This window comes from Falco cherrug, chromosome 4, assembly GCF_023634085.1.
Source record: "Falco cherrug isolate bFalChe1 chromosome 4, bFalChe1.pri, whole genome shotgun sequence".
Taxonomy (NCBI): Eukaryota; Metazoa; Chordata; class Aves; order Falconiformes; family Falconidae; genus Falco; species Falco cherrug.
In genome coordinates, this window is record NC_073700.1 from 8421500 (window position 1) to 8448276 (window position 26777).

Here is a 26777-nt window from a genome sequence, read left to right on the forward strand (position 1 = left end):
CTCGACCCGTGCCCTGCCGGGGCGCGCCCGGGGCTCCTCTGCGCTCATCGCCCCCGCCGACGGCTCCGGCGCTGCCATAGCCCCCGCCGTCGTTTATAAAGAGCCCCCCCCCCCCCCCATTAGCAGTAAGTTTGTGTTTTGGCCCCTGCCGGGGGGCAGCCCCCCCCGGGAAGCGCAGGCACCTGGGCTTTGTTTCCCTTCCAAGTAGGGATTTAAGACGATGGTGGGTGGGTGGGTGGATGGGGAGGTTTAATTGCGCCGAGCCACGTTTCATGGCATCCCGAAGGGCAGGCGGAAGGCGGGGAAACGGGGTTGTGCCTTCGCTTTTTTTTTTTTTTATTTGGGGGGGGGGGGCACAGGGATGCTTTGGAAAAATGCTGGAGACGAAATTCCCACCGTTGCCCCCGGTGGCAGCCCGCCCCCGAGGCGGCGCTGCCCCCGGTGTCACCCAGCTGTTGATGCGTCGCCCGCTCGCCGCTGGCCAGCGCTTGCCGGGTGCCGGGTCCCCGCGGCAGCTCGGCCGCCTCCGCGCGCGGGCCCCGCCGTGACCCCCCCGCCATCCCGGGGAGCCATCTTAGGGCTCCCGCGTCCCCTCGCCCGGCGGGGGCGGCGGGGCTGGGGCCGGCCCGCAGCATCCAGCATGTTCGCGGCCCTCGCGTCCCCTCGCTGTGGATCCCCCGTCGGGAGAAGGGGGGAGGGGGGCGCTCTCCGTGGGCTCTGCTCGGCGAGCAGCGATCGCTGGGGAGCTGTTTTCCTCTCCTGCCTGGGTAGATCCATTTCACAGTCATCCCGCCTGCCAGCCCTAATTCCCAGCACGTATATTGTGCCGTTCCTCCATTTTTTTTCCCCACCCAGGCATCTTCAAGTTTTGAATTTCACTCGGGAGCCTCCTTCCTACAGGTGCATGTAGGAGTAGGCTCTGTTGCTCTAGTCGGGGAGCTCGTGAGGAAGGATCCTTGCGAGGAGGTGGTTTGCGCCTTGCTGTCACCTGGATAAAGAGGGCTTTAGCGTTATTTGGAAGGTGCCGTTTGTTTTTCAAATCCTTGTGAAAAAGCAAAACCCACCCCCTCTCCCTTTACAGTAGTTTCATGGTCGTAGTTCCTCGTGGGGAAGACAGCAGTGCTGTATGAAGATGTTTATCAGCAGACAGGATTGGATTTTTCGCTTGTGGGAGGCATCCATGCATTTTTCTTTGAGAATGCAGAATAGGGCAAAATCTAACTTGCTTACAGGACTCCCCCTGCCCCCGCCCCCAGCAGTATTGGTTACTCTTAATTGAACAATGCGTAAGAATTTTAAACTACTACTTTTTTGACCAAAATGAAGTGAGGGAAAAAAATAGTAAATGCTAAAGTACTACAGCAAAGTTGATCTTGAGGAGTAGCTGTGTGTTATTGGATAAACATGGTGACAGGGAAGCTGCCATCCAATTAAGAAAAAAAGATGCAGTAAGTGAAAGAATCAAAACGTGAAGTGTTTGTGGTTGATGCATGCATTAAACTGGAAGTTAAAATAATACTGCTTCCTGAGCATTTTTGGCTACTGTTCAATCACATATATGTATGTGCATACACTTGTGCTCTGTAGTATATGTAAGGGAAGCATCACATTGCCAAGAGGTCTTAAAATCACCTTTTGGTCAGAAATATTGTGATGCATTTTAGCATACAAATTTATAACCAAGTACCTTTTTTCTTTTGTCCCACAGAGGCGAACTATGCAAGTAGCACCAGAATTCCTCTCCCTGGTGACGGACCAGCTATACAGTCAAACAGTTCAGCACCATCTAAGCAAACTGTTCTATCTTGGCAAGCTGCAATCGATGCTGCTAGACAAGCAAAGGCTGCCCAAAATATGAGTACCACCACAGCCCAGCCTGTAGGATCTCTGTCCCAAAGAAAACGCCAGCAATATGCCAAGAGCAAAAAACAGGGTAATACATCCAATAGTCGGCCACCCCGTGCCCTTTTCTGTTTATCCCTCAACAACCCAATACGAAGAGCCTGCATTAGTCTAGTAGAATGGAAGTATCCTTTGATGCAGTTTCCTTTTTTACAATCTGTTTTTTGCGTTTTCTGAATGTATCAAGGGGATTGTTTTACACCATCTCTTACGGCATCACAGCTAACACATTAGTTCATTTGCACACATGGTTAACTGTCATTGATGTTGACGGTAGTCAGTCTTGTTAATTGCTGTTAAAGAGCCTCTTAACTTGTGTCATAATGACATAGAATATCACTTCACTGAAGGAAGTAGCTCAAAGTCAAGAGAAGAGCTCATAGCTGTTCCTTTTTTTTCTTGGAGCAGATAGCAGAACATTTTCAAAACTTTGCAAAGTTACAAGTTTACGTTATATTCCAGCAAATCTCTGTATCGCATTTGTTGGCCTTCCAAATACAGTTGAATGGATAGGAGTGCATCTAGCAGTGTTAATCGGGAGATGACCCAAGATGTCAAACCTGTATCTTCCATATTGCAATTTGGTGTATTGCCATTGGGGCAAATTAGTCAGATGTAGAAATCTTGTCCATAAAGATTATTTTTCCAAGTAGTAAAAGGAGGGAAGATTTTTAGTTAAGCCAAGGACTCACTCTAAGTACACACAAGTCTCTGAAACACATTAATCGTCTGAACGTTTACAACATACGTCCACCACCAAATGTATTTGGAAGCATATACATCTGTAGACAGGAGAACAGATATACTGGCCTGTACTCATGATGACTCGTACGCTGGGAAGGATTGCTCTATCTTTAGTTCAGTGGTAGCGATGTGAAAATACGTGGATTTCTTTGGCAGAACTGATAGCATGTTCATTTGGTGTATTATTTAAATGTCAAGAAAAGGTTTGAAATAGAAGATAGTTTTGTTGAGGTATGAGGAGAAAAATGTTAGCCTGTTAGCTGTGGCAACATCTCTGTAATGGGAAACAGCTGTTCAAGAGTAGGTTACTGAAGTAGAACTCTATTTTGTTACTTTAAACAGAATAGCCAGCCTGGCAATAGCAACTCATTTCTAGGGCTTGTTTCCCCCCCTAATTCTTTGAACGTAATTCAATTGCAAATTAAAGATAGTGACACAGGTTCTTCTTTCATTTAAACTGGTAGAAGTCCAACTAATTTCAGTAAATTGGCCTCTCCTTGGCTAAGGTCAGCTAAATGAAATTACTATGGATCTAGAGTGGAATAACTCAGGGCAGAATTTGTCCCAGTAGCGCTACATCATAAACCAAGGTTGTCAGTCTTGTGCGGGTATTGTTTGTCCCTTTCGGTCTGGAGAATGCCGCATGTTAAGATGCGTGTTGTAACTTTAATTTGTACAGAGCATAGCAGCTGGTGGTGTTGATAGGCTTTCTGAATGTAAACTCAGCCCTTGAGGTGACAAACATTTATAGGCCAGCAAAGAAAATTTAACCTATTTTAGGGGGCATATTGGTGTTGTAGGAGTTTTGTTGTTGTTTTTTTTTTAAAAAATATTTTAAACTGATAAAAATATGCTTTTGAGCATATTCAGTGTCTTCCCTCAGTCTTTTATGGAACTGTTATGGACACGTATCAGGAAGTTGTGCATTGAATTGAGGAAAGGATGTAAAAAATCATAGCTAAAGCCCCAAATACTCCCTTTCCAAACTTCCATGAATAGGTACCTTCGTGTTTGTAGTTAAAAGAAAATAATGAAATACTTTGCGGGAAAGGCACACTCATGGGAAACAGGAGGATAAACTTTGTAGGCATCCAGGTTTCAACTGCTGTCATCCAGATATGGTATAAAAAGTATAGCTGCAATTCATGCTGTTGTGAGTGTGAAAGCCTATAGCCTCTCAGTATGTATAGCTGCCAAGCCAGTAATGATACTCAGTTCCCCAGTTTACTCACCTAAACTTTTACCTGTCCTGGCCAAAGCAAAATTATTCAGGAGTCCAGCTTTCAGAGACATGAAGAGGGACTCAGAATCTTCTTGCATCCATTGTATAGCTTTCCAGCTCTCATACAAGAGCACAGTTGTGATTTCCTGGGAATCTTTCTCATATCCTGTTACAAACCAGATCCCAAATAATTTTACTCCTTTGGACAAACACATTTCTATTAACATGAATGAGACTGATGTGAGCATATGAGGGCAGAACAATTCAATAAGTATTCTTTACCCATCGTGATGACCCATGTATTAATTTAAGAGTGTATAATTACATTAATCTCTGGAACTTAATAAGTGCTCTTTGGCAGCAAGAGTAATATTTTTTCTTTTTTTTTTTTTTGCAAAAAGAAGAGGACATTGAAAGATCGTTGTGATGGAAAATAATATGGTATAGTGATATAACTAAAAGAGATGAAGTGTTCGTCACAGTTATCAGTCAAAAGATTGCCTTAAAAGTAAGACTTGCTTTACAAGTGTTGGTGCTGAAAGGAGAATTAGACTTAAAAGTTTGTAGATACTCATAATTCGTGAGTTCCTTAACAAGATTTTCCAGACCATTTGACATATTTATACTATTGTCTATTTTTGCCAATTGTGTGGCCTTAGCTGTTTACATCCCATTCCCAGAAGATGATTCTAATTCAACTAATCATAATTTGGTAAGTACTCTTGAGTTTTTATTTTATATTTGCTTGCTATACTTTTAGCTTGATGGTCATGATTAGCTGCTAGTATTTGAAGCTGTATTAAGTATAGGCAATTTCAGTAAAAAAAGATTGGTGTATAGTGATACTTTAAAATGTGTATGGAATTGCTTGGGTTTTTCAGTTTTGATATGTGCTCCTTTGTGTCATTGTGTTTAAGATTTTTCAGTAGTGAAATTCTTTGGAGGGAAATGTACTTTATTATTATGCTGCATGTATACATATATTTGTGTGGTATTAAAAATTTAATTTAAATTTCTATTGGTTATATCAATCAGATATATTTACTAGCTGTTACTGGTTTTGACACTTGTTTCAGTCCTGAAGTTTTACTGCCTTTCCTAGTGTACTTGTCTAGTCTGTTTTCAGTTGTTAATGGTGTTATTTAGCTGTGCAATTTACTGGATATTTTGGTTATTAATAAGAGGATGGGGAAATTTTACATTAATACATTTTAAAGTGACAGGAACATCAATGTGAATTTTAAAAGGAGTCACTGCTGGTCCAAGTGATCTTTCAAAAAAGGGCTGGTACTGCAGTAAGTGGTGTGTAGAGCTGTGTTTCTTCGAAAAGAGTATGCTGGTGTGCTTAAAGAGATCATGAAAACTAATTTTCTTTTAATTCTCCAGTAAAACTTGTAAAGGCTATCACACTCAAGGGTCATATTGAATTACACTGCAATAATACCATAGTTTATATTAAACACCATGGTGAAATAGCAGAGTTCAGTGATCCTATACACTCAAAATCTGCATGTGATGTTTTTATGGGGGAGGGAAGGCTTGGTAGTGAAATAAAAATTTGGATACCAGTAAATAGGTAATTTTGGATTAATTTACCTGGAAATTTCAGGTTGATACAAAGTCTGCTATTTATGAACATGTTAGTGTAGTTTCTGGTGTATTTTTTTGTTTATCAAGATTAAGCAAATATAAATAAAAAATGCTGGCGAAAGGCAGAATAATTCAGGCAATGTAAAGAATGATTTATGCAGCTGTGTATCTAGCCAACCAACAGTCTGTCTTTCCTTCTCCGCCTCCCTGCCCCAAGAAATCCAGGGCACAAATCTCCATAGCTGTCAATCCACCAAGAGATCCACTAATAACTAATTTCGTAAAGCATTACATGAAAAGGGTAAAGCAGTTACTTGTGTCAGAGGCTAATAATTTTGAAAGAAATGTTTTTAGCATTGGTTTTCTTAGGCTAATGCCTGGTATTTCTGACCTAATTCTCCAGTGCACTGGTATTTAGAAAGAAATTGACATTTTCACCCCTGATTGTTTTTTTTGGCTAATCTTTGTCTTTTTTAGTCTAAGCAAAAATAAATTACTTCCCTTCTCCCTCTTAGCGAGAGATCCCTATCCATCTTCAGTAGAAAGGGTCTTGAACACCCCCAATTATATGTATATAAAGCTCACTTGGCCATTTAAATTCTCTCAAATTCCCATTTAAATTTGCATCCTGTTTATACTGATGTTGAGTAATTCCACTGAGTTTGCTGGAAGAACAGAATTTATCCTGACAACGTACTTCCAGGTGCTGGGACAGATTTAAGCCCGATAAGGGAACACACAGGCACATCCTGTGTACCTGATCTAATAAAATAAATAGTTCTGGAATGAGCAGCGTTGGCTTTTCTTATGACTAAGGTTCTACATAATGAAATACACTAACCAGTGATCTGGGTTCATGTCTCTGACTGGTGTTTCAGCCTTGCTAGGGGACTGTACCCTGCTCTGGCTTTAATTAAAGTTCAAAAGTTGTAGGAAATAAGATAATATCCTCTCTCCTTCCAGCCCAGGTGTTTGGTCCTGTCAACCCCACAGCTGCTTCTCCCCATTTTCCTCTGTCTGGACACAAGTATCCACTGACACTGTAGAGATGGTAGCACTGGTATCATTTAGTGCCTCGTGGGGAGAGCCCAGGGTGAGGAAGAAGGACCTGGTCTGCCTTCAGTGCCTTTGCTTCCTTAGTAGGAAAACCCCAAAAGTTCAGCTTTATAAATTTTGGCTTGCATATGGATATTATATCTAGGGCTTGATTCTCAGGGAATAAATCAATGTTGCTTCATTGAGTTGAATAGATTAATTGCTTTCCATCAGCTAGCTGAACTGGCTCATATTTTTTTAGTTTGTAAACAGAAAAAAATAAATCTTTATGCATATGGATTTTTTCCAAATACAAAATATTACATAATTTGTAATCAGCCATGAAAAGAGGAAGCAATAGTACAAGAGGGCAAAAACCAGTGGAACCCTGGTAAATGGGAACTAGAAATGGAAAATTTTCCAGTTTTGCTTGGGCTAAGGGGAAGACTGCACGTATGAGAATTTGAGCAGTTGAAGAGTTTATTCTTTATGGCTTCAGGAAGTCTGCAATGGCAACCTGAATCCCAGGTGTATGTGCAGAACAGATATTTGTTCTTCTTTGTGATGGGATGTTAAAGACAGCTTCTGTATGATGGAATTTCCAAGACTTGTAAGAGAATCCCAAGATACAATTTCTGAGTCTGTCTTCACCTGTGACTGAGCTGGTGAAACGCTGACCACATGTCAACTACCTAACCGCTGGCTGAGCTGTGAGTGAGCGCCGTTCTTAGTTTCTCATGAATGTTTCAACATGTGGTGTCTAATCAAGACAAAGTCAGTTATATGTTGCAGTAGTAATTTGGCAAAAGAAATTTTAGCACAAATTAACCAAAAATGCAACAAACATGAAGAAATGGGTAGATGTGTCTTAAGAGAAATCACAAATCAAATGTATGCTTATTTATGTATTTTTCAAGAGTAGGATGTATCTTGGGTATCTGTTATTCTTGAATATGAGTCAATTTTTAATCTTAGACATTTTGAGTTGTCTGTCAGAAGGTTCCACAACCTTGTTTTTGGAACAGTAGACTGTTTATAGAAAACTGACAGTGCGAGCTAAGTGTAAGGATGGGACAGTTTCTGTGTTGGTCACTCCTCTTTACTGGTACACAAGTTGTCATTATTGAAGTTTTTGTGATGGGGCCAGCAGCATGCTATGAATTACTTAAAATAACTTGAGGACGCAAGAAAAGGTTTCTTTGTGAAATCGCTGACTAAATTGAGCAGATGGTAATAACCGATGTTGTAGGATAGGAGTCCCTTTCATTAGCAGTTTTTTTGTGCCTGTCTTTTCAACTTCTGAGTAGACAAGCTTAGATGTCTGTTTTGCTCTTTGGCCATGCTCCGAGAGGGTGCACTACAGCTGTCTTTTGCACAGTGGATTCACGGTCATTCTTATTCTCTCTCAAGAGTGGTGTGTTAGTACTGGGTAGTACAAACCCACGCATTTCGAACAAAGCAGGAGTGCAGACTTAAATTCAGACTGGACTGTGCTTGACCACTTGCCTGGTGTTACAGTCCTGTGTTCTGTGGGAGAGTTTCATCCTTTGTCTAAAACACCTTGATGTGTGTGTCTGGTGGGTGGCAGGAGGAAGGGATATTTTCTGTACTTGCAGTGGAGTTGTTCCCTGATGCTTTTCTAAACTGCATAGAGTGCAATACAGACTAATGAACTTTAAAAAGTTACTGAACTTGATCCTGAATTCTGTTTAATTAACTGATTAGGGGCTGATTATTAATGCTCTATCACAAGTGGGCCCAGTTCTTCTGCAAGTAGATGGGGGAAACTATTACTGAACCAGATAAGTTACATTTTTCTTACAGCAGAACAGGAGCAGTGTACTCTGGGATGAAATCTTCATAAGCTCACTACTTCATATTTTAATGTAGTCTTTTGTCTGCTTTCAGAAGTTTCAGGTGACCTGAACTTTCCATGCTTGATTCAGCTCTTTTGGCAGTGTTTCTTGACTGAGCTTGAAAAGAAGCAGTTTCTGGCAGGAAGGGTTTCCTATGTATCTTCTGTTTCTGTCTTTCCCATTTCTAACCCCCCATCTGTGGTGTGTTATTTCCCTTCATGTCTTTTGTCTTTAACTTCCCGCTCATTTCTTTCCTGTTATCCCTCTAGCTTCCCTCTGTGTTTACTTTTCTCTTCTCTTTTGCTGCATGCTTTGCTCTGTCTCACTCTCCCACCTCCACTTTTCTTTCTTGTATCATCCTGCTGTACCACGTTCTGTTCTCCTGTGCTTTGCCCATTGACATTCCCATTGGTCTGACTGGCACTGGGCAATGTGCAGGCAGGCTGGCACGATACAAATCTGGAGTTGGGCTGCAACTGAGACATTTCTTGGTTATTCTTTCTTTCCTTTTTTTTAAAAGATTTTTAAAAATAAGTAAATGTGAACAATAAGAAGGCATTTGTCCATACAGAGTCTATGAAAACTACACCCCTGAAGTTCGAGTTGAGTCTGCTTTGGGTGTACTGCAGCTCTTATGACTAGACTGGAGGTTTTGAATGGTGACACTCTTCTTGAGAAGAGACTGAAGCCTGTACATTTTGGGAGACTTACTTGCATGAATTACAGCAAATTGGCAAGTGTAGAGTCACGTGAGTAAAGGGCTTGACCCTAATGTATAAAGGGCTGGAACCTAATGATAATTAAAGACTCTCTGCCCCTGACAGCAGGATTCTCCAGCCTTGTTTCTAACTACCATTGCCAGTGGGGGACCTTCTCAAAGAGTGAGATTCTGCATTAAAAGAAGGTCTTTCCAGCCTGTGCTTACAGAGCAGGTCAGGTGATGGTCCCGGGCATCTTTTTTGCTTTCTCCCAGGCAGCTGGGACTGGGAGAGCCATAGTGGGGACACTGCTACAGAAAGGTGATGTTTGTGTCTTATCCTTCGGGCAAAGATTTCCTGTGTAAGTAGATTTAAGTGGATCTTTCAGTGCCTCCAGCAACAGGAAAGCCAGTGTTGTCCCTGAACTGTTAGTTGTGCCTTCAATCTAGGGCACAGCAGGGAAGAACCTGTTGAACTCTTGACTTAGAGGTGTCAGGCTTCCTATCCTTATCTCATTAGCGACCCTGTGACTCATTCAGTTCTAAGGCCACATGACTAATTAATCCTTCCATTGAAAAGGTGGTTGTTTTTTACCTTGCACAAAGTTTTCCTATATATATATATATATCTATCTACATGTAGCTTCTCTGAAAATGTTGTTGTAGAATGTTATTAATTGTAACCACATTTAGTAAATAATTCTAAAGATTTTTGTTTAATTGCTAAATGTTCTGTGATTTATTTTAGGAAGACTTCCACCTATGTCTGTTGTGTTTGCTGTGTTTACTTTTTTAGTTCAGGGGTCTTTGAGGCCTGGGTCTCTCTTGCCTCACATAAAACCTCTTCCAATCAAAATAACTTTTTGATACTGTGTTTCCAATCTTTTTCTGCCTTTGGATTCTTAGCTAATGCTCTCTCCTAATGTCGCTGGTAGCTGACATAGAAGTCACCCAAGTAAACCTTTGAGGAATGAAGCAAGATAATTTGGACTCTACTGAAAACACTTGATTTTGCATGTGGGAAAAAATGGTGGAGATATTACAATGTTTTGTGTGTATATAGCCAAGCACCTAACTACTGGTGTTACAGGCACTAGATTAATTATTTTTAAGGGAAATTGTCATTAAGCTTAATTTGAATAAAGATTAAAAAATACTGGGTCTAATTGTAAGTGATATACTACAGGAATTTTATGTTGCTTATTAGTTCAAGTCAGTGACGCATATTTATAGTTCTGTGTATGAGTAGTCAGGAAGGACTGTGAGAAAGTCAGTAGTTTAATTTTGAGGAAAAACCCCAAACAAACCCAAATGTTAGGAGCTGTCCTTTTTCATTTTTAAGCCTGTGTGAAAAGAGGCTTGAATTCTCTCCTCATCAGTTTTTGTGTCTATATGCATATGTGAATACTCTGAAGGGTAGTTTTGATAATTTTCCCCCCTGCTGTTTTTAATGTACATCCATTACCCTGATGTCTATTTTCTTATTTAAAAAACCCATGAAGTAACTATCTAACTAATGAAGCAGCCTGACTTATCTTCCTGAAAACTAATAGTAAAGTTGTTTGGTTATTAGGTGGGACAGTATGCATCAGTAAGTAACCTTTGCAGAGCTGCAAGAATTCCTTAATAGATGGCATTCCTGCAAGGGAGTTGTTAAACCATACTATACTACTGTATTCAGTCCTACGTTCATATTTCAATTTTTTTATATTACTGGCAGTCTAGTAATGTATGTAGTATGCTTAGTATGTTTTAATGTATGTAGTATGCTTTAGCTAAGTATTATGGATCGCTTTGACTTTCATCAGTGCAGACCACGTATTTGGAAAACACTTTTCCTTTGTGTTGCAATGCACACCTCTGCAAAATAGATGAAAATTCTGAGCTGGTAGTGTTTTACACCCACTTTGTTCTGCAGTTAATTCCTAGGCCTGTTCTGTCTACTCTGCACTATACCAGTAGCATGAAATAGCTCGTGAGTTTCCTTGGTAAACATAACTGCATGTCTCAAGTCCATCTCTAATGGTGAATGAGACGGAAATTTTATTTCACACTCAGGCTTAGGACAAGGGATATTCCTGAAAGACAGACATGACCAAGATGACTGGCAATTTCCAACTGGTAGAGAGGTCACTTGGGTTTGTAGACATTTGGAAATAACACAGACTAATCCTTATTCTTCTTTGTGTGTCCCAATACAGTTTAGGATCTAGCTACTTCAGCATGGATAAAAATGGCTGTTGGGGAGCACAAGGGTGTGGGAAGGTTCACAACTTAGTTGTACAGGTTTTAGTTAATGACACTGTAATAAATCCCTTCTCCTCACCCCCTTATTTTTTTTGAGTCAGGAGCTAGTTTATCAGTTATCCAAACTGGAAGTCCTTATGAAAAGATGTACTTAATCATTCCCATTTGAAAGGAACTTTTTTCCCACGTTGAAAGTTGCAAGCTTGTTCCTGTGCGGAATTCGTACTAAGGGCTTGTCTCTCCTTAAAAAGCTTTGCTGGTAGTGCATTACTGGCAAACTGCCTAGGGAGATACAGCGTACACCAGAAAGAGTTCTTTTTTCTATTATAGCCTGAAGTCAGTCTCCTAAACAGAGAAGTGCTGCACTGGTAGAAGACTCTTTATTTTTCTGGTTTAATTGTGCTGTGAAGAACAGTGACAACCAGCCCTTCTTTTACCTTACTCCCTGCTTGATAAAGGTATGCCTGCAAAACTTCATAGGCAGGTCACAATAAAAGTAAATCTGTGTACTTCCAAATATGCAGAATAATCTTATTAGTTACTATATCAGTTGAACAATCAGTGGGAAAGTAGTTATATTTGAAATTAATATTGTTGTACTTCAGATCTAAAATGAGCATTTAATAAAGTTTGTACTTTTCGTACAAACTCTTGGGATAGAGTAAAAGTTGATTTTTAAATGCTCTGAAAAAAGCATGAACAAACCTAGGTTACAAACCCAGTTTACTGCCTGTATGTATACCATGTGAATTGCTAATTTACTTCAATATTAAGCGTGTAGATTTAACACGCTAATCTACGGTTTTATTCCTTGACAATAGCTTCTATGCTAAAGGAAACCCTGAAAACTTGTTTTGAAGTTTTTAGTGAAAAAATAAACACATAAAATTGAGATCCTTTACATGTTGCCATGTTATCAGTGCCAAACCAGAAGCAGACTGCCATAAATATTACTTGGGTTTGCTGTATAAAACCTGTTTTAAAACTCCAGGTTATGCAAATATGGGCATTTACTATCTTTTAAAATGGTGTTTCATACAAGCAGCATGTTATGCATTGAGAAGTTGTGGGTCTTGCAATGTGGTCTGTGTGTGTGAGTGCTGTCTTGAAGTACTACAGAGTCGGGATCCAGGGCTTTTGAAAGTGCTGGTCGAGGCTTGCTGGCTTAATTGGAGCAGAAATGGAGAAGTTCTGGGTGCTTTTGAAAAGTCCTGTCCCTGGGTACTTCAGAAGACTCCTGTAGCTGTTAAGATCAACTAAAACGTATCTTCTAATCTTTAATGAGCTTTAATGACAAACTGCTTTCATTGCCAGTTGATTGGTGGTTTGATTCACCATTCATTTTGTGAGAATTGAAATTTGTGTGTCCTGCTGTCATATTCCAAAACCTTTCTTTTCCTGGACCATCTGGAAGGACAGGGCCGTGAAGAAAAGGCAGAATGAATAGTAGTGATAGCGGGAGAATGCTAATTAGGATGGATTTGCTTTTCAATGTTAGTTTTCTTCGGTTATTGTGTAATCCTCTGCAATAAAATTTTCATTTAATGAATTGCAAATAGAATATCATCCCCCCTTTCCCCTTCAGAGGAGACAGAGCCTGTGCTTAGTTCTTGCTTCTATAAAATTCATTTGGTAGCGCCGATTAGCAGCTTGCTGTTTGTGTTTTTTCATAGTCATTTTTATGAAATGCTTTTATAGTTCCATTCTTCTTGAAGAATGCCTTGATTAAACAGCGTGATTCTTCTTGGAAACCTAGGTGCTTGACTTCAGCATTTGAAACCAAACATTAAATAAAGATTTGAGATTTGTGCTCAAAATTTAACTATGAAAATAACATTCTCAATGAAATCAATGCAGCTGACCAGGATGCATCATTTGCCTGTAGTGATAACCTAATGAATTACATCAAAGCCAGGTGTCAGGTCCCACACCTGGGGGGAACAGCCCCGCGCAGCAGCACGGGCTGGGGCTGAGCTGCTGGGGGGCAGCTCTGCAGAGAAGGACCTGGGAGCTCTGGTGGGCAGCAGGTCGCCCATGGGCCAGCAGCGTGGCCTTGGGGTCAAGAAGGCCAGCTGGACCCTGGGGTGCATTGGGAGGAGCACGGCCGGCAGGTCGAGGGGGGTGGTCCTCCCCCTCTGCTCTGCCCTGTGAGGCTGCACCTGCAGCGCTGTGTCCAGTGCTGGGCTCCCCAGTTCAGGAGAGACTGGGAACTGCTGGAGAGGGGGCAGTGGAGGCTATGGAGGTGGTGAGAGGACTGGAGCATCTCCCTTGTGAGGAAAGGCTGAGAGGGCTGGGGCTGTTCAGCCTGGAGGAGAGAAGGCTGGGGGGGATCTCACCAGCACCTACAAGTGCCTCAAGGGCGAGTGTCAGGAGGACGGGGCCGGGATCCTTTCAGTGGTGCCCAGCGACAGGGCAAGGGGCAGCGGGCACAAGCTGAGACACAGGCAGTTCCTTTTGAACACGAGGGAGAACTTCTTCACTCCGAGGGTGACCGAGCACCGGCACAGGCTGCCCAGGGAGGCTGCGGGGTCTCCTTCTCTGAGGATATTGAAACCCCGCCTGGCCGTGACCCTGAGCGGCCGGCTCCTGGGGGAGCTGCTTTAGCAGGGCCTGGGGCTGGATGGTCTCCAGAGGTCCCTGCCAGCCCGGACCAGTCTGCGATTCTGTGTGATAGTAATATAAAACTTTGAAATGATGAGCAGATTGATTTGCATGGATTTATGTATGTAGTTATGAACCAAGGCTTTGCCCTCTTATTTAACATCAAAAGGCATTATGCCTGTGCATTTTCAGTTTAGTTGCATGGCTGAAAGTTTGGGCACTGTTTAACTGATGTCATTACATGACTGTTTTCACAGTGGTCACTATTAATGTGGGTGGAGAGCTGCTTACAAGTTTGAAATCTTGTAGAATTTTGCCTTCTGATGTCATTATTAAGGATCTGAACCTTGCTATTTTTTACTGTGGCAAATCATATAATACAAACTGTAATCAGTGTTGGTCTGTATAGCAGAAGGGATGATGCTAGACAATGAATTTGCAGGAGATCAGAATTTAATCTTCAAGTTTATTTTCATCGCATATTTTCTAAGAAACTTATTTTTGATGTATCTTGATTGAGGAAAGCAGCTCAGCCCAAAGATTCATTTGGCCAATTGTTTTAGTTGTCATCTTCTCATACAATACAAAACAGGTGGTATGTTGAATTTTATCACACTTGACAGCTTAAATGTGTCGTACTGAACTACCAGGTTGCATTTCAGTAAAATTTTGCGGAAGATGCAGTGGCACAAAGGAGCATACAGAGGCAGTTACATTCGTATGGCATAAAGGCTAGAAAGCTCTTTGCAGTGTAAGAACATAAACATAAGAAGTGTTCATTAATAAGGTTCAGTAGTTTAGTAATTGTACTTTTCTGGGTTGACTGATGGTGGCTGCAGCAGTGCAGCAGCCTCCAGCAAGATCACATCTTATGCCACTCAGCTAATCAGAAAAATGCAGTCCTTCCAAGGTACTGAGTAGCAAATACCCCAAAGGTGCATGATGTTTATCAGACATTTTGTTAGCGCAGTTTTCACTGTGATGGTTTTATTATGATGCCATTACTTATTTTTTTCAGATACTCATCCAGGATACTTTAAAACACATACCAATGATGTGTGGCATGAGTCAGTTAATCATCATGAAATGATATTTAAGTAATTATATGCTTATTTTCATCCCAAGAAGACTCACTAGTTCAGAGTTCATGTAGCTTTTGTTGTTCAATAATTTATTTCTTGCTATAGCAAAGGAAAAAGCTGAAGGAAAACCAACCTACTAAATTCTGTAGATCTTGTATGTTACAATAGGGTCTCAAAACCTCTTGACACCACTCACTTCAGAAAAACTAAATAAAAAAAAAAAGTTGTGACAAAAAGGAACAACGTTTAACCCCACAATACCTAAAAGTGTCATGGTATTGAGTGATGCTTACTACAGTCTGACTACTAGGGCGAAGATGAGTGTGTCCAGGGACAAAGCCTCTGGCTGGTGTGTGTTAGTGCAATGCAGCTAGCTCTGTCCTCTCTTGAGGTGCCTCAGCTGCCATAATTCTCGAGGCATAGTACAGAATAGAAAGTTTCTTTACATCCAAGTACCAAATTGAACAGTATTTAAAAATTTTTACATTTTGTCTTAATGTAATGAAACTATCATATTTAACTGAAATTCCCTAAAACATAGATTTGGCAGAGGCCATGTTATTTTACTGGCTGATGATTCAGTTTTGTTTGCATTGTCATGGTTGTGTTGGTGCAAGCCCATCTTAAGACCAGACACGCATGCCATCTGTATTCTTAATACAATAAGAAGACCTTACCCTGAACTCTGAAATTTGCTGGAGGCTTTGCAAGCTTAACACCCATAGTTAATGCAGATTGAGCACAGGTAGACTGAGCATGCACAGACCTAGCCTGTCAGCATAGGTTAGATTTGTGACTTTTTTAAAGGGCTTAGCCTTTTATTTCAGGAGACAATCAGCTGCTTTGCACATCTATGTGTTCCCTGAATACTGTATGGCTGAGAGCATTTATCAATGTGGATGAAAAATACACGGGTTGCAATTTGTGATGTAGCTCTGTAACTTCTGAGAGCATCTGATTTCAGTCAAATACAGCAGAAACAGACATTTCAAAGTTATTTTTACATGTATTTTGAGACCAGGAAGAGAGAAACTTTGTGTTCCCTCTTCCCCCCAAAGGCAGGCTGCAGCAGGAGCCTACATGTCATACCAAAACTCATCAACCAATGCAAGACTGTAGGGATGAGACTTTATTAAATTTTCATGCTTACAGAACTGCTTGTCTCCTCTAAGATGAACACTGAATTATGCGGATTCAGGAAATAAAATGGTTTGGTGCCACAGCAGAAAGGGTAAGAGAAGCTAAGGTAAGATGCTAGTCAGGAACTTCAGGAATGAGCATTGAATTTTTTTAGTTTGCCCCAATTTGGACAGGCTATTTATCTTTTTAAGTGTTTTAGTTTCCTCCCTATAAAATAGTTTTCTGGTCTAAAAGGATATCAAATGGAAATATAAGTCTGAGGCTGTGAAACATCCAGATATGGTGAGTAGGGTTCATATGAGCAGTAGAATGAGATCTAGGGAGTTCTCTTAAGAGTTCCTTATTTTGTCTTTATTTGGAAATGGTTTGGCTGGCTTTCTGGTGAATTTTGTTGTCAGAGGCTATATTTTAAGTCTGGGAACGCAGAATGTTTTGGCAGCACATTTTGGCGAAGGAAAAGTGATTGGTAGGGCAATATAGGAACAGAAGGAACAGCCCCTGTTCCCATAGTGATAGAGCAAAAGCAGTGACATTTAGGTAAACAGCAGTAGGAAAGGAAATTTGGGGGAGTTAATGTTAGATGTCTCAGAAGATACAGTAAGCTTCCATACGGTGTTTCATGTGTATCTGAAAATGCTAATGTTAAGCTTATATTTGTTACATTAGTTGCACAAGCACCCTTCGGTGTTTGGTTGGTTGGGAAGTTCAGTGACTTCCTTGAACAGGTGATGTGTGAATGAAACAAAGGCAGGCAACATCCCATCCAGCAGAACTCGCACCTAGCAAAAGGTAGTGTGATAGTTTGAGTTCACAAATATGCTCATGTGGACTGTCCAGCTGGTGGGAATGGTACCACTGAAGGTGTTTTTAGTATGATTGTGACACATGGATGATAAGGGTATTTTTAGAAACCCTTGTAGCAATGTTATTGATCCAAATATTACATACTTCTTAGCCTCAAACAATTATTTAAAAGACAGGTATGATAATTTTGTTCAATGAGTGCCAGGGTTGAGGTGTTGCATGACGTTGTGTGTACCTCTGTGTACTGGTCAGTGCAAATTCTGGAATCGTAGAAGGACTTCAGCTTGAGGACTAAGCAAATAACTAAGTGGGTAAAAGTTTCATTTTTATAATGGTAATATAGGTCAATAAGTGCAGGGTAGGAAATGAATTTCAGGCAAAAGCTGTGGGAGAAATAGTATTTTGGAGACTTTTTACATTGAGACTTTCCGGAAAGTTAGCTAATTGGTTAAAGCATGGATTAGACAAAGTGTCTGCTAAAGCGTTGCACAGTAAGGGATGTGGGGGTGAAGCACACTGGCTATTGGAATCAGTGTCCGTGCAAGCACTCTGTGTGCAGGGGTTTATCTAGTGCCTTTTGTTCATATTTGGGAACGAGACTGCTTCAGAAAGTATCAGAAGAAAAACAACTGGAAAGGCTAATGAAAAGAAAGCGAACTTAAAAGAGCAGCTGCACAAAGCTGGTATATTTTAGTGAGGTATGACATAGCACATTTTAATAAAACAATCTGAATGAGCTTGATCCATTGTTTGAACAAAGATAAGGCTATGCTAGGTTGTCTTGCGTGTCCTTTGTGTTCTGTTCCAGTCAAAACAGGGTGAAGATTTACATATGATTTTGAGGCCTTGACACAAGTGGGTGTTCAGTGAGTAGAGGGTTTCCAGTGAACGGTTAACACAGATTGTAATGTACTTTTTATCTTGGCAGTTAGTGGAAGGTCATCTGTTCTTCTGGGAGCTAAATCTTGAAGGATATGAACTGATAGGTAACCTCATTAGCTATCAATGAACTTACAGGATTTGGGTGTCTTTTTATAGTCATTGTCTGCACACTCACAGTCTGTGTAATCACATAGTGCTGATGCCTGCAATTTATTGAACTATTAGAGAGGTTACTGAGAACAGAGATACTTCAGCTTCCTGGGCAAGGGGCAGATATGTGGGCTCACATTTGTTTGGAGGAGGCATTTCCTCAACTGACAAGCGGTATTCAGTGTGCCACACACCCCAACGCAAGGTCAGCACTCGGCACTAAGGTGGTGGTGAAACGTCAGCTGTTTCTGCGTTGTACAATTTGTAACCCCTTCTCAGTATGTGAAGACAAGACAGGGAAATCTTAGGCCGTAAGAGCACAAGTTTTCCTATCCTTCCTCCTCTAAAGCTCTGGAGGAGTAACCATGAGTAAAAAGTCCATGATTTAAGAGTGCATGGGTTTACTGTGTACAAGGGGGCATTTCAGGACGCACCCTACAAAGCTGTGATCATGTATTTTAGCAAAGACTTGCAAAGTTGCAAATGCTTCCTCGCTTTTACTCGCTGTTACTCCAATCATGAATAGTGCGTATTAAAGTCCTAGTGGAATGAAAGAAAATCCCTGAATTTGAATGTTACAGTATTAATAAGTTTGGGGTAGAATATTTGTTTCTCTAAAAATGAAAAAAGGGTAACTATAGGTGTTTATCTTGACTTAGAAAGGGAAATTAAATGGGCTTGTTCTGTTTTGAGATGTAAATCTCTTTTGAAGTCAAAGGTTCTGGACTTGTGTGCAGTTGAAGCAGCGTTGCTTGAAGGTTTGATTCTCCTGCATTGTAACAATCTGACAGCACAGTAGCAACAGTGGTAGAATGCTTCACTAGAATTGGATTTTATAGCTTTGGTTTGTAGGTGAAAAAAGAAATTTCATGAAGTGTATTAACATTTACAGAATAATTTTATTATATCTAGAAGATAAAACAGAGACTGAAATATTTATTTTAAAATTATTGTTTACCCTGCAACTAAATATGAATCAGTCTTTGTATCTCTTTGTGTATTGACTTGATTAGAAATGATGGGGTGGTGCTCTTGGCAACCCCAGTTGCAGAGTGAATCATCTTATGCCACCTTTTTGATGGCTGCTCATGTTTAAAATTGATGCATTTTACTTGCAGTTAAGACGTGTTAAACATGAACACAGAAAAGTGTAATGACTTAGCTAATGAGTGATAAACTGCTGTGGTCTTATGACCACATGAAAATACCTGATTTCCAGGGTGCAGACAAGATATCAGCTTCAGTTTGTAATTAAATATATGTTAGAATTCTTCTAACTCTGAGCAGGCTGTAGAGTCTCAAGGGATTGTACTTTTTTAAGCCAGGCCTACAGTGTGGCTATTGTACATAGAACTTGCTTTTCTAAGTAACCAGCTCCATAATTCAACTATTGTACTGGATTTCAAACCAGAACACTCTTACCTAAGTTTATATTTTGCCATTTGTAGTATTAACTTCATTATGGATACTTTTTTGCATCTAGTTAAGGCTTTCCTAAGGCTAAAGGCTAAATAGCAAAGGCTATGCTCCCCAGGGGAAGGTTGAAGAATTCACTCATCTTTGAAAAGCTATGTATCAGCAGATGCTGCAGCAAAATCGTTGAAAAAAAAATCAGAGTGGATTAATTTTTGATAAATGTCATGACTTCATGATGAAATTTACTCTGTCAGTAACTGTTAGGTTGATAAAAATTTGAGAATTGATTCCCAAATTTGTAAGTTAGCCATGTTGTTGCACGTATACTCACTCTACCAAAATAGTTGGATTCTGTCACATTTTTTCTATAGCTTTTCCTAATACAGTTTTTCTTCCCATACTAACAGATTTTTATAAATAGTCAGAATTCAGCGATGAAAATAATAACACTTCAAAACTGGTTAAAACTGGTGAATGGTTTCCCTCAACTTCAGTAATAGTTGGATGTTGCTATGTTTTCCACCAATACAAACAACGATTACTTGACAATTCAGTGCTATTCAAGCATGCCGTGTGTGAGTTAAAAAAAAAAAATACCACATTTTAGCGAATAGTTTCTAGCTGTGATTTTTGTATAAGCAGTAACAAGCAGTAAAATGTGTACTATGTGGTTTGCAATGACCTTCATTGCTGGAAATAACGGTAAGAAAAAAAAAATCAAAGACATGCTTAGAAATTCTTTGTTTGGAGGGCTAAATCTGGCCTGTATTCTGCTGTCCTAATTGTGCATAGTGATTGGAGACTTTTTCAGCTTGGACAGACACAGATCTTGCAAAGAGCAGAATCAACACCATCAGTTTTGGTGGCTTTTTGCAATGCTGTATATATTAGCCTAAAATAGAGCAATGTGTTTGTTCTGACCTATAGATTTCTAGTCTGTGTATGTTGTCTTTATGTAGATTTGAAAAGCATTCATGCCTCTAAAAAGGATTAGAAGGTAATTTTTATCAATAATTTAAGCACTGTAATTAGTTGGAAATTAAATGTCAAGATTTTCAGTTTGGATATGCCCCCAAATTAACTTGGTCATGCTAGAAGCATCTCTATGTTTTACTAAGATTTTCCTTAATGTAGGAACAGCACATTGTGACAGCTGTACTGGGTTACAGCATCAGCCCCTAGTCCTAGCTCCAATACTGACCAACAGGGGATATCTAGGGAACAAAAGACATGTACCATGCTGGACCTAGCAGTCCTCATCTCAAGAACTTTGAGCCGGAGGTAAGGTCTTTGTGTTTAATGATTTTAGATGAGACAGTACACATCAGTTAATTCAGTAGTTTCATGCCATACTTGAAACACTTTGAGAGTATATAATTTGGTCATTATGCTTTTTTCCTCAATTGTTCTCAGTCTTTTTCTTTTTCCTAACGATGTTGCAGTTGAGACAAATTTTCTAACCTCTCCCCTGTAAAAACCCCTTCCATTATGGAGCAATCTCCAACTCGCATTTTTTTTGTTACCCTTCCCGTTGCTCCTTTAACAAGCTTTTTATCCTTTAATGTCACAGTAGTAGATATTTTTGCTCTTTCTGTCTGCATCTGTAAAAAATTTAAGAATGCAGTGGTTGCTGCAGAGGTGTTCTTGAGAAATATTTTGAACCAGAACTGTTCATGACGTGATGACATCTGGATTCCTTGGGAAAATGATCTGATGTGCTGTCATGTGCAGTGTCTCATTCAGTATTGGATCAGGTTGGTTCTGACCCAGTATTTACCAAGGAGTGATCTGGGCTACTAGAGTATTCTCATTTTGTTTTTCCTGACTTTGAAGGCTTTCTGGTCTCATTTAGTGTGTAATAGATACTGTTTATTCAGGAACAGATACTGTTTATGGAGGAATAAAAATATTTTCTGTTAGAATAAAACAGATGTCTTTTAAAAACTGCGTTTAATAGTATCGTCTTTTGTTGTTAATCTGCTTCTTATTTTGGCAAGCACAAACACTGAAATCAAAAAGTAGTTGAAGTATTTTCTTTGTCAGATGTCAAATAGAATCCAACAGCAATGTTGACACCTGTAGGGGTCGGATTTTGCCCCTCAGTCACCCCAGCAATTTAAACATTAACTTTTTGCATACTCCAACTACCACCCAATATCTGATCTTCTGTCTTTCGGAGATTCTGAACCATAGCAGTATTTCTTGCGTAATGGAAGGGGTAGTGAGAAAAGTGCATTTTTGAGAAAGTAGCAGCTGTGATCGTAATATATGTGTTTCTATACCACAAGTAAACAGATGTGCGTGGAAGTTACTACAGAATTTAGGGCTGTGTCAGCTGTGCCTTTCAGTAGATTTCACACTGTCACAAGTTTCTCATTTTAATTGTATCATTTTACTGTTTTGAGTAATTTTTATTTGTAGAAGGCAAAGCTGGTAGGCCTTGGACAAATTCTAGTAACTACTTTATCTAAATCGGATTATCTACAGATGTTGGAATATAGTTTCTGCCCATTGTTGGTAATGGTACCGCACTACATAGACCTGCATATAATGATGGTTCAGAACACTGTGGGTATGCTGTGCTTGCAGTATTTATCATAAAAGTATATTGTGGTATTACAAAATAACTTCCTAGCTTGCTTGTTAGTAGATAGACATGTTCCGTATCATGCAGTCATAATTTTTTTCCACATTCTCTGGTGTTTTAGGTAAAGATGACAGCCAGTAGTTATGAAGTAAGCTGCAGAATAATGAAACATTTGCCTGTGAATCTAAGTGTGTGATGGATACAATTTAAGAAGTATTTCTTGCTTTGTTTTCTTGTCCCAAGATTTTACTCTAATTTGGTATCCTATGGTATTGATTATTGTGTAGTTTTCCTAAAAACAATTTTCTATTACTCGATTACCAAATTAACATATGTATACAGTAGGCCAAAAGCATATTCTTAGTCTTAATGAAAGAAGCTGGTGATTCCAGCTGAAGTAGTAGTAGGAAAACAGCTGGACTGAAATTGGTCAACAATAGGCAGCAGCTGTTAGAAGATACACCTCTGCCGTTTTTTCTGTCCGTTTTTTCATCAATGAAACATTTTTTAAAAATAATTTTAAATTGCCTAGATTATGGAAGGTTCTCTGACTTTTAACTACCATAAACCAAATTGGAAAATCTCTAGAATAAAGTAGATGTGTTCTATCTATGTAAGGCTGTTGCATTATAATTTAGGGGAATTGATAAGTCTTAATACTGCATAAAACATAAAAGTAAGACATGAAGATGAGAAGCCAGGTAAAAAAGCTCAGAAAAATCCCTGTATTTTATAGGATTATTAAAGAAAAATTCCTACACTTCTAAATTCCTTATTTGCCAGGAGCATCTCTGGTTACCTGCAGATGAAATAAATAGATCCTATTTAATGTTCACTGTTTTTTTAATGGTAATTTAACGTACGGTGTAAAGGTCCTCAGTGGATAAGATCTGCAGAACTACTGCCTTGCGAGTCTGGCACTCTTATTCAGGAGATTGCGATCGCTGAAGTTGGTATTGCTTCAGTAGAGTAACTGTATGTGTGCATGCACGTGCACACAAATATATGTTTCTAAGAATGTACAGATGATACCACATCAGTCCAGAATGATTCCTCTGTATGAGAAAATAGAGCTGTGGGAAATTTTTTTTAACACAACTAGACCAATCGAAAGTGTCCTAGCTTCTTTCTGGTCTGGTACACCTGGTAGTAGAATAACCAGACTTTCTCCCCCCTCCCACCCCCATTTCTTTCTCTTGCCTTGATTGTTGAGTGTAACTCATTTTAATTGGGAGGTTGTTCCACTTCCTTGAGAAGAGCTCTCTGGCAGCTACTGCTGAATTGAAGTATGTAGTAATCAGTGCAGTAACGATGAAACTATGTTACAGAAATTCCTTCTTCCATTAACATGCTTTTGGATGACAGATAATAGCTTCTGTGAGTTCTTAAAGGAGCTTTGTCTCTAAGCGGTGCAGATTACTAAGTAAGGAGCCATCTCAAAAGCAACTGCATTGCTTATCGAAGGTCAGCAGGCTTGTGAGGAATCTTGCAGATTATTTGTCTGAGCTTTGTGCTTTTGTCTATGAATTTACATCTTTTAGAAGGCTAGAGAGCAATCACTGAGCTAACGGGGTCTCTTTGGTATACCTGCACCGTGTGGATACAGGACCTTGGTGACGTATCAGCATCCCCTGGCTTAAAAGGAAGTTTCTGTGCAGGATGCCCACAAATTCCAGTGGCACTTGCTGCATACCTTGTTGGGAGTCTATTTGGGAAAGCCCTCAGGCTGATCTGCCCACCGGGGCACATGGGAGCAGCTGGCCCCTGTTTTGCAATTGTTCTGCACTGGCCACAGGCTTGTGCTTCGAGTGGGCTGAGGGAGTGGGAGCCTGGTAGCATGTTTTTTCCCATCACCACTGTCATACGTCCTCCTGATGCAGGGATAAGACAAAGCTGGGTGCAGGTGCTCAGTGGGGCCTAAGGGAACTCTGGCCACTGTCTTGCTACACTTGTGCTGGCGGTCTGCGGTGATGATATAGTTACTGAGAACAATAAAGGTTTTGCGAAGTAACCAAGATGGCTTAGGCAGAAGGATGTGCTATTAATGATGGTGTCTTATCTTGACCAGAAACTGTGAAGTTACTAGCAAATGGGGAAGTGCATTCTTGAACACGTACATAATTTTCCAGTCTTTATAAATTAGTGTGTTATAGTACTTCTCCATTTGTGTTCTGTATTTTTGTATTTTCAATCTTCCCCAAAAATGCAGGTTAGTGCACCTTTTGAAGCTGTTACCATAATTCCGATGTCGGTTTTTTTGCCTTTTTTTTTTAAAGTAGAAAGCTATTCTGTGGTGAAGGCTGATGTTTGTAAAAGTTCTTGTACTTGTGAGAAGAGCCTTTTAATTTAGCTTGTCAGTCATCTGTAACTTTCATTTTTATCTTCAGATGTATACAGCAGCTGGGAGAGGCACGCTCTGAGTTGTGTTCATTGCTGATAAACACTTCAAAAATCATTAAAAAGAAGGCTCTTTAATGCTGAGGAAAAATCCTGCTTTGTTGTCTCCTTCCATGAAAATATAGAAGATTGTGTGTCTCATTAGCATTAACGTTATCTGTTACAAATCTGCCGAATATGTCTAGAAGAATAAGCATGCAGTTTTTTAGCATTATTCTCAGCTATCATAATGTTGTTTCATCCTTCATCAGCATCTGTTGCAAACAGCATCTCACACAGTAAGCTTGCAACTCAAACACTGTGCATTAATCCAGTTTTGTTTGCGGGGTGGAGAGGCTAAGAAATAGCCAAGTCTCTAGTGGACACTGCGTGGAATTAGTATCAAGGTCATATGCATTAAGCAATGCAGTGAATGTAAAATTCAGTAATTTGAAATCATAGTCCAGAAGCTTTTTGCTTTGACCCAGAATACTTCTAAAATTTTAGTTTGCTGACATTTCTTTACAAGCTGTCCAGGTTTCTATAGCCAGATGCCTGTTCTGCAGTGTCAAAACCTATTAAACGCCAGGTTATACAAAGTCAGGACGCTTATGTGTAATCCATGTTCCTCTCTCTTTGGGTCTTTTTATAAAATGAGAATCCTAATATCGCATTTAATCAACACTAGTATTACAGAGCTTGCTTGCTTCATCAGTTGCTTCTGGAACATTTTTAGGTGGAAATGTACTGTGATTTGCTGAAATTACACTTTATTTCTCATATTTTAAACAGTGACAACACATAGAAAATTAAGACAATAATGTGTCTTATTAACACAGTGTTTAGCAGTTAGAAAAGGGGAGCTCATGACTGGAAGTTCATAAAGCAAGTGCTTTTGTATTTCAGTCTTTATTCTAAAATTAATTCCATGACTGAGAATTAAAAAGGTCACTGGTAAATGCATATCTGAAATATAATGCCTTAGCAGTGTAGTCTTCATTCTGCAAGCTGATTTCAGATATTCAGCTGTGATAAGAACGTGGTCCATCACCTTTTAACACTTGAAGTGTCAATGACCCATAGGTTTTCCAGTGGTTTTCAATACCTGAGCTGGTAATTCTGGTGGAGGAGAGGATAGAAGGGTATTGTAATGTGGATACCTTGACAGCAGAGACCATGCACAGGAAAGATGTTTTATCATTTTTGTAGAATCATTTAGGTTGGAAAAGACCTTTGAAATCATAGAGTCCAACCATTAACCTAGCACTGCAAAGTCCACCACTAAACCATGCCCCTAAGCACCACATCTACGTGTCCAGGGATGGGTGATTCCACCACCTCCCTGGGGAGCCTGTTCCAGTGCTTGACCACCCTTTCAGCAAAGACATTTTTTCCTAACATCCAGTTTGTTCAGAATGTTGCAGGAGTTGAGGTGTGGTTGCTTTTCAGTTATATTGTTGAATTTACTTCTGGAATTTTTGGAGGGATTTCAAGAGCATGTAATTTTTTACATTTCAGGTGTCAGGCTGTGCAATGTAATATGAATTTATATGATTTTGAGTTGGGTCCTCAGTTACTGTTTTACTTAGAAATGTCTGTATTTTTTTAAAATGACAGTCTCACACTATATTTGCTTTATAATTATTCTCTTTTACTACCAATAAACTTGCATGTATAAGGAAGTTATAGGCTTCACTTCACAGGGGGTACACCACCCTCCCAAAAAAACGTTCCAAGAACAGAAACCATACAGAGAAGTTGTGGATATTATAGCCATCTGTGTGTGCTGAACTTTTTCTGCTTTAAATATAAGGGTTTGGCATATCTGAAATTGAACTGATGTTAAGCTCTTCTTAATATTTCTTGAAAATCCCAGAATTTATTCATAGCACATGCGTTGTGGTGAAACCTAAGTAGTCTTCTGAGAAAATATTTTTTTTCTGAGATTTTATCACTACTTTTTTAAAGTAGGTTATTTGTTATGAAATTTCAAGGAAAAGAAATGTTGAGAATTATAAGAATAAACAGATAAAACGTTAAATAGGAACTTTCAAAAATCACATTTGTTCAGCGTAGTTGATGCTCACTGAAACATTTAGTTCATTTTTCCTTCTCCTGTTAAGCATCAGCTTCCCATTTACTTTCCTCTGTGTTTTGAATAAACAGTGAAATTCAGGACAGTGAACTTGCTAGTTTACTTCCCATCCGTTTACTGTGAGACTTGGGCAATATACTTGAATTCTGTTAGCTAAAACCTTGGCAAATCCTTCACTGTTGCCTGAATGTATGATCTGTGCTGGCTTTTCAACGTGTTTAATAGGCAATAAACTCTCCTGTTGAACAAGAGGCCTGGTTATGAACGTACAAGCATTTAGCTGACTTAACCTATTGGTTTCAATGAACGTATTTATTCCAGTAACTGTTAACAGTGTAACTTAAGGGATCC

General features: G+C 39.7%; 1 protein-coding gene across 10 annotated transcripts in view; it reads left to right on the forward strand.

The window, feature by feature from the left end:
• CACNA1D (calcium voltage-gated channel subunit alpha1 D) overlaps nucleotides 1–26777 on the forward strand; it is a 235437-nt gene that overhangs the window by 39042 nt on the left and 169618 nt on the right. For all 10 annotated transcript variants that reach the window (XM_055710188.1, XM_055710181.1, XM_055710186.1 and 7 more), the window contains exons 2-3: nucleotides 1709–2027; nucleotides 4475–4580. In XM_055710188.1, the coding sequence (XP_055566163.1) occupies nucleotides 1855–2027; nucleotides 4475–4580 (279 nt within the window). In that variant the 5' untranslated portion in view covers nucleotides 1709–1854. The remainder of the gene's footprint in view (nucleotides 1–1708; nucleotides 2028–4474; nucleotides 4581–26777) is intronic.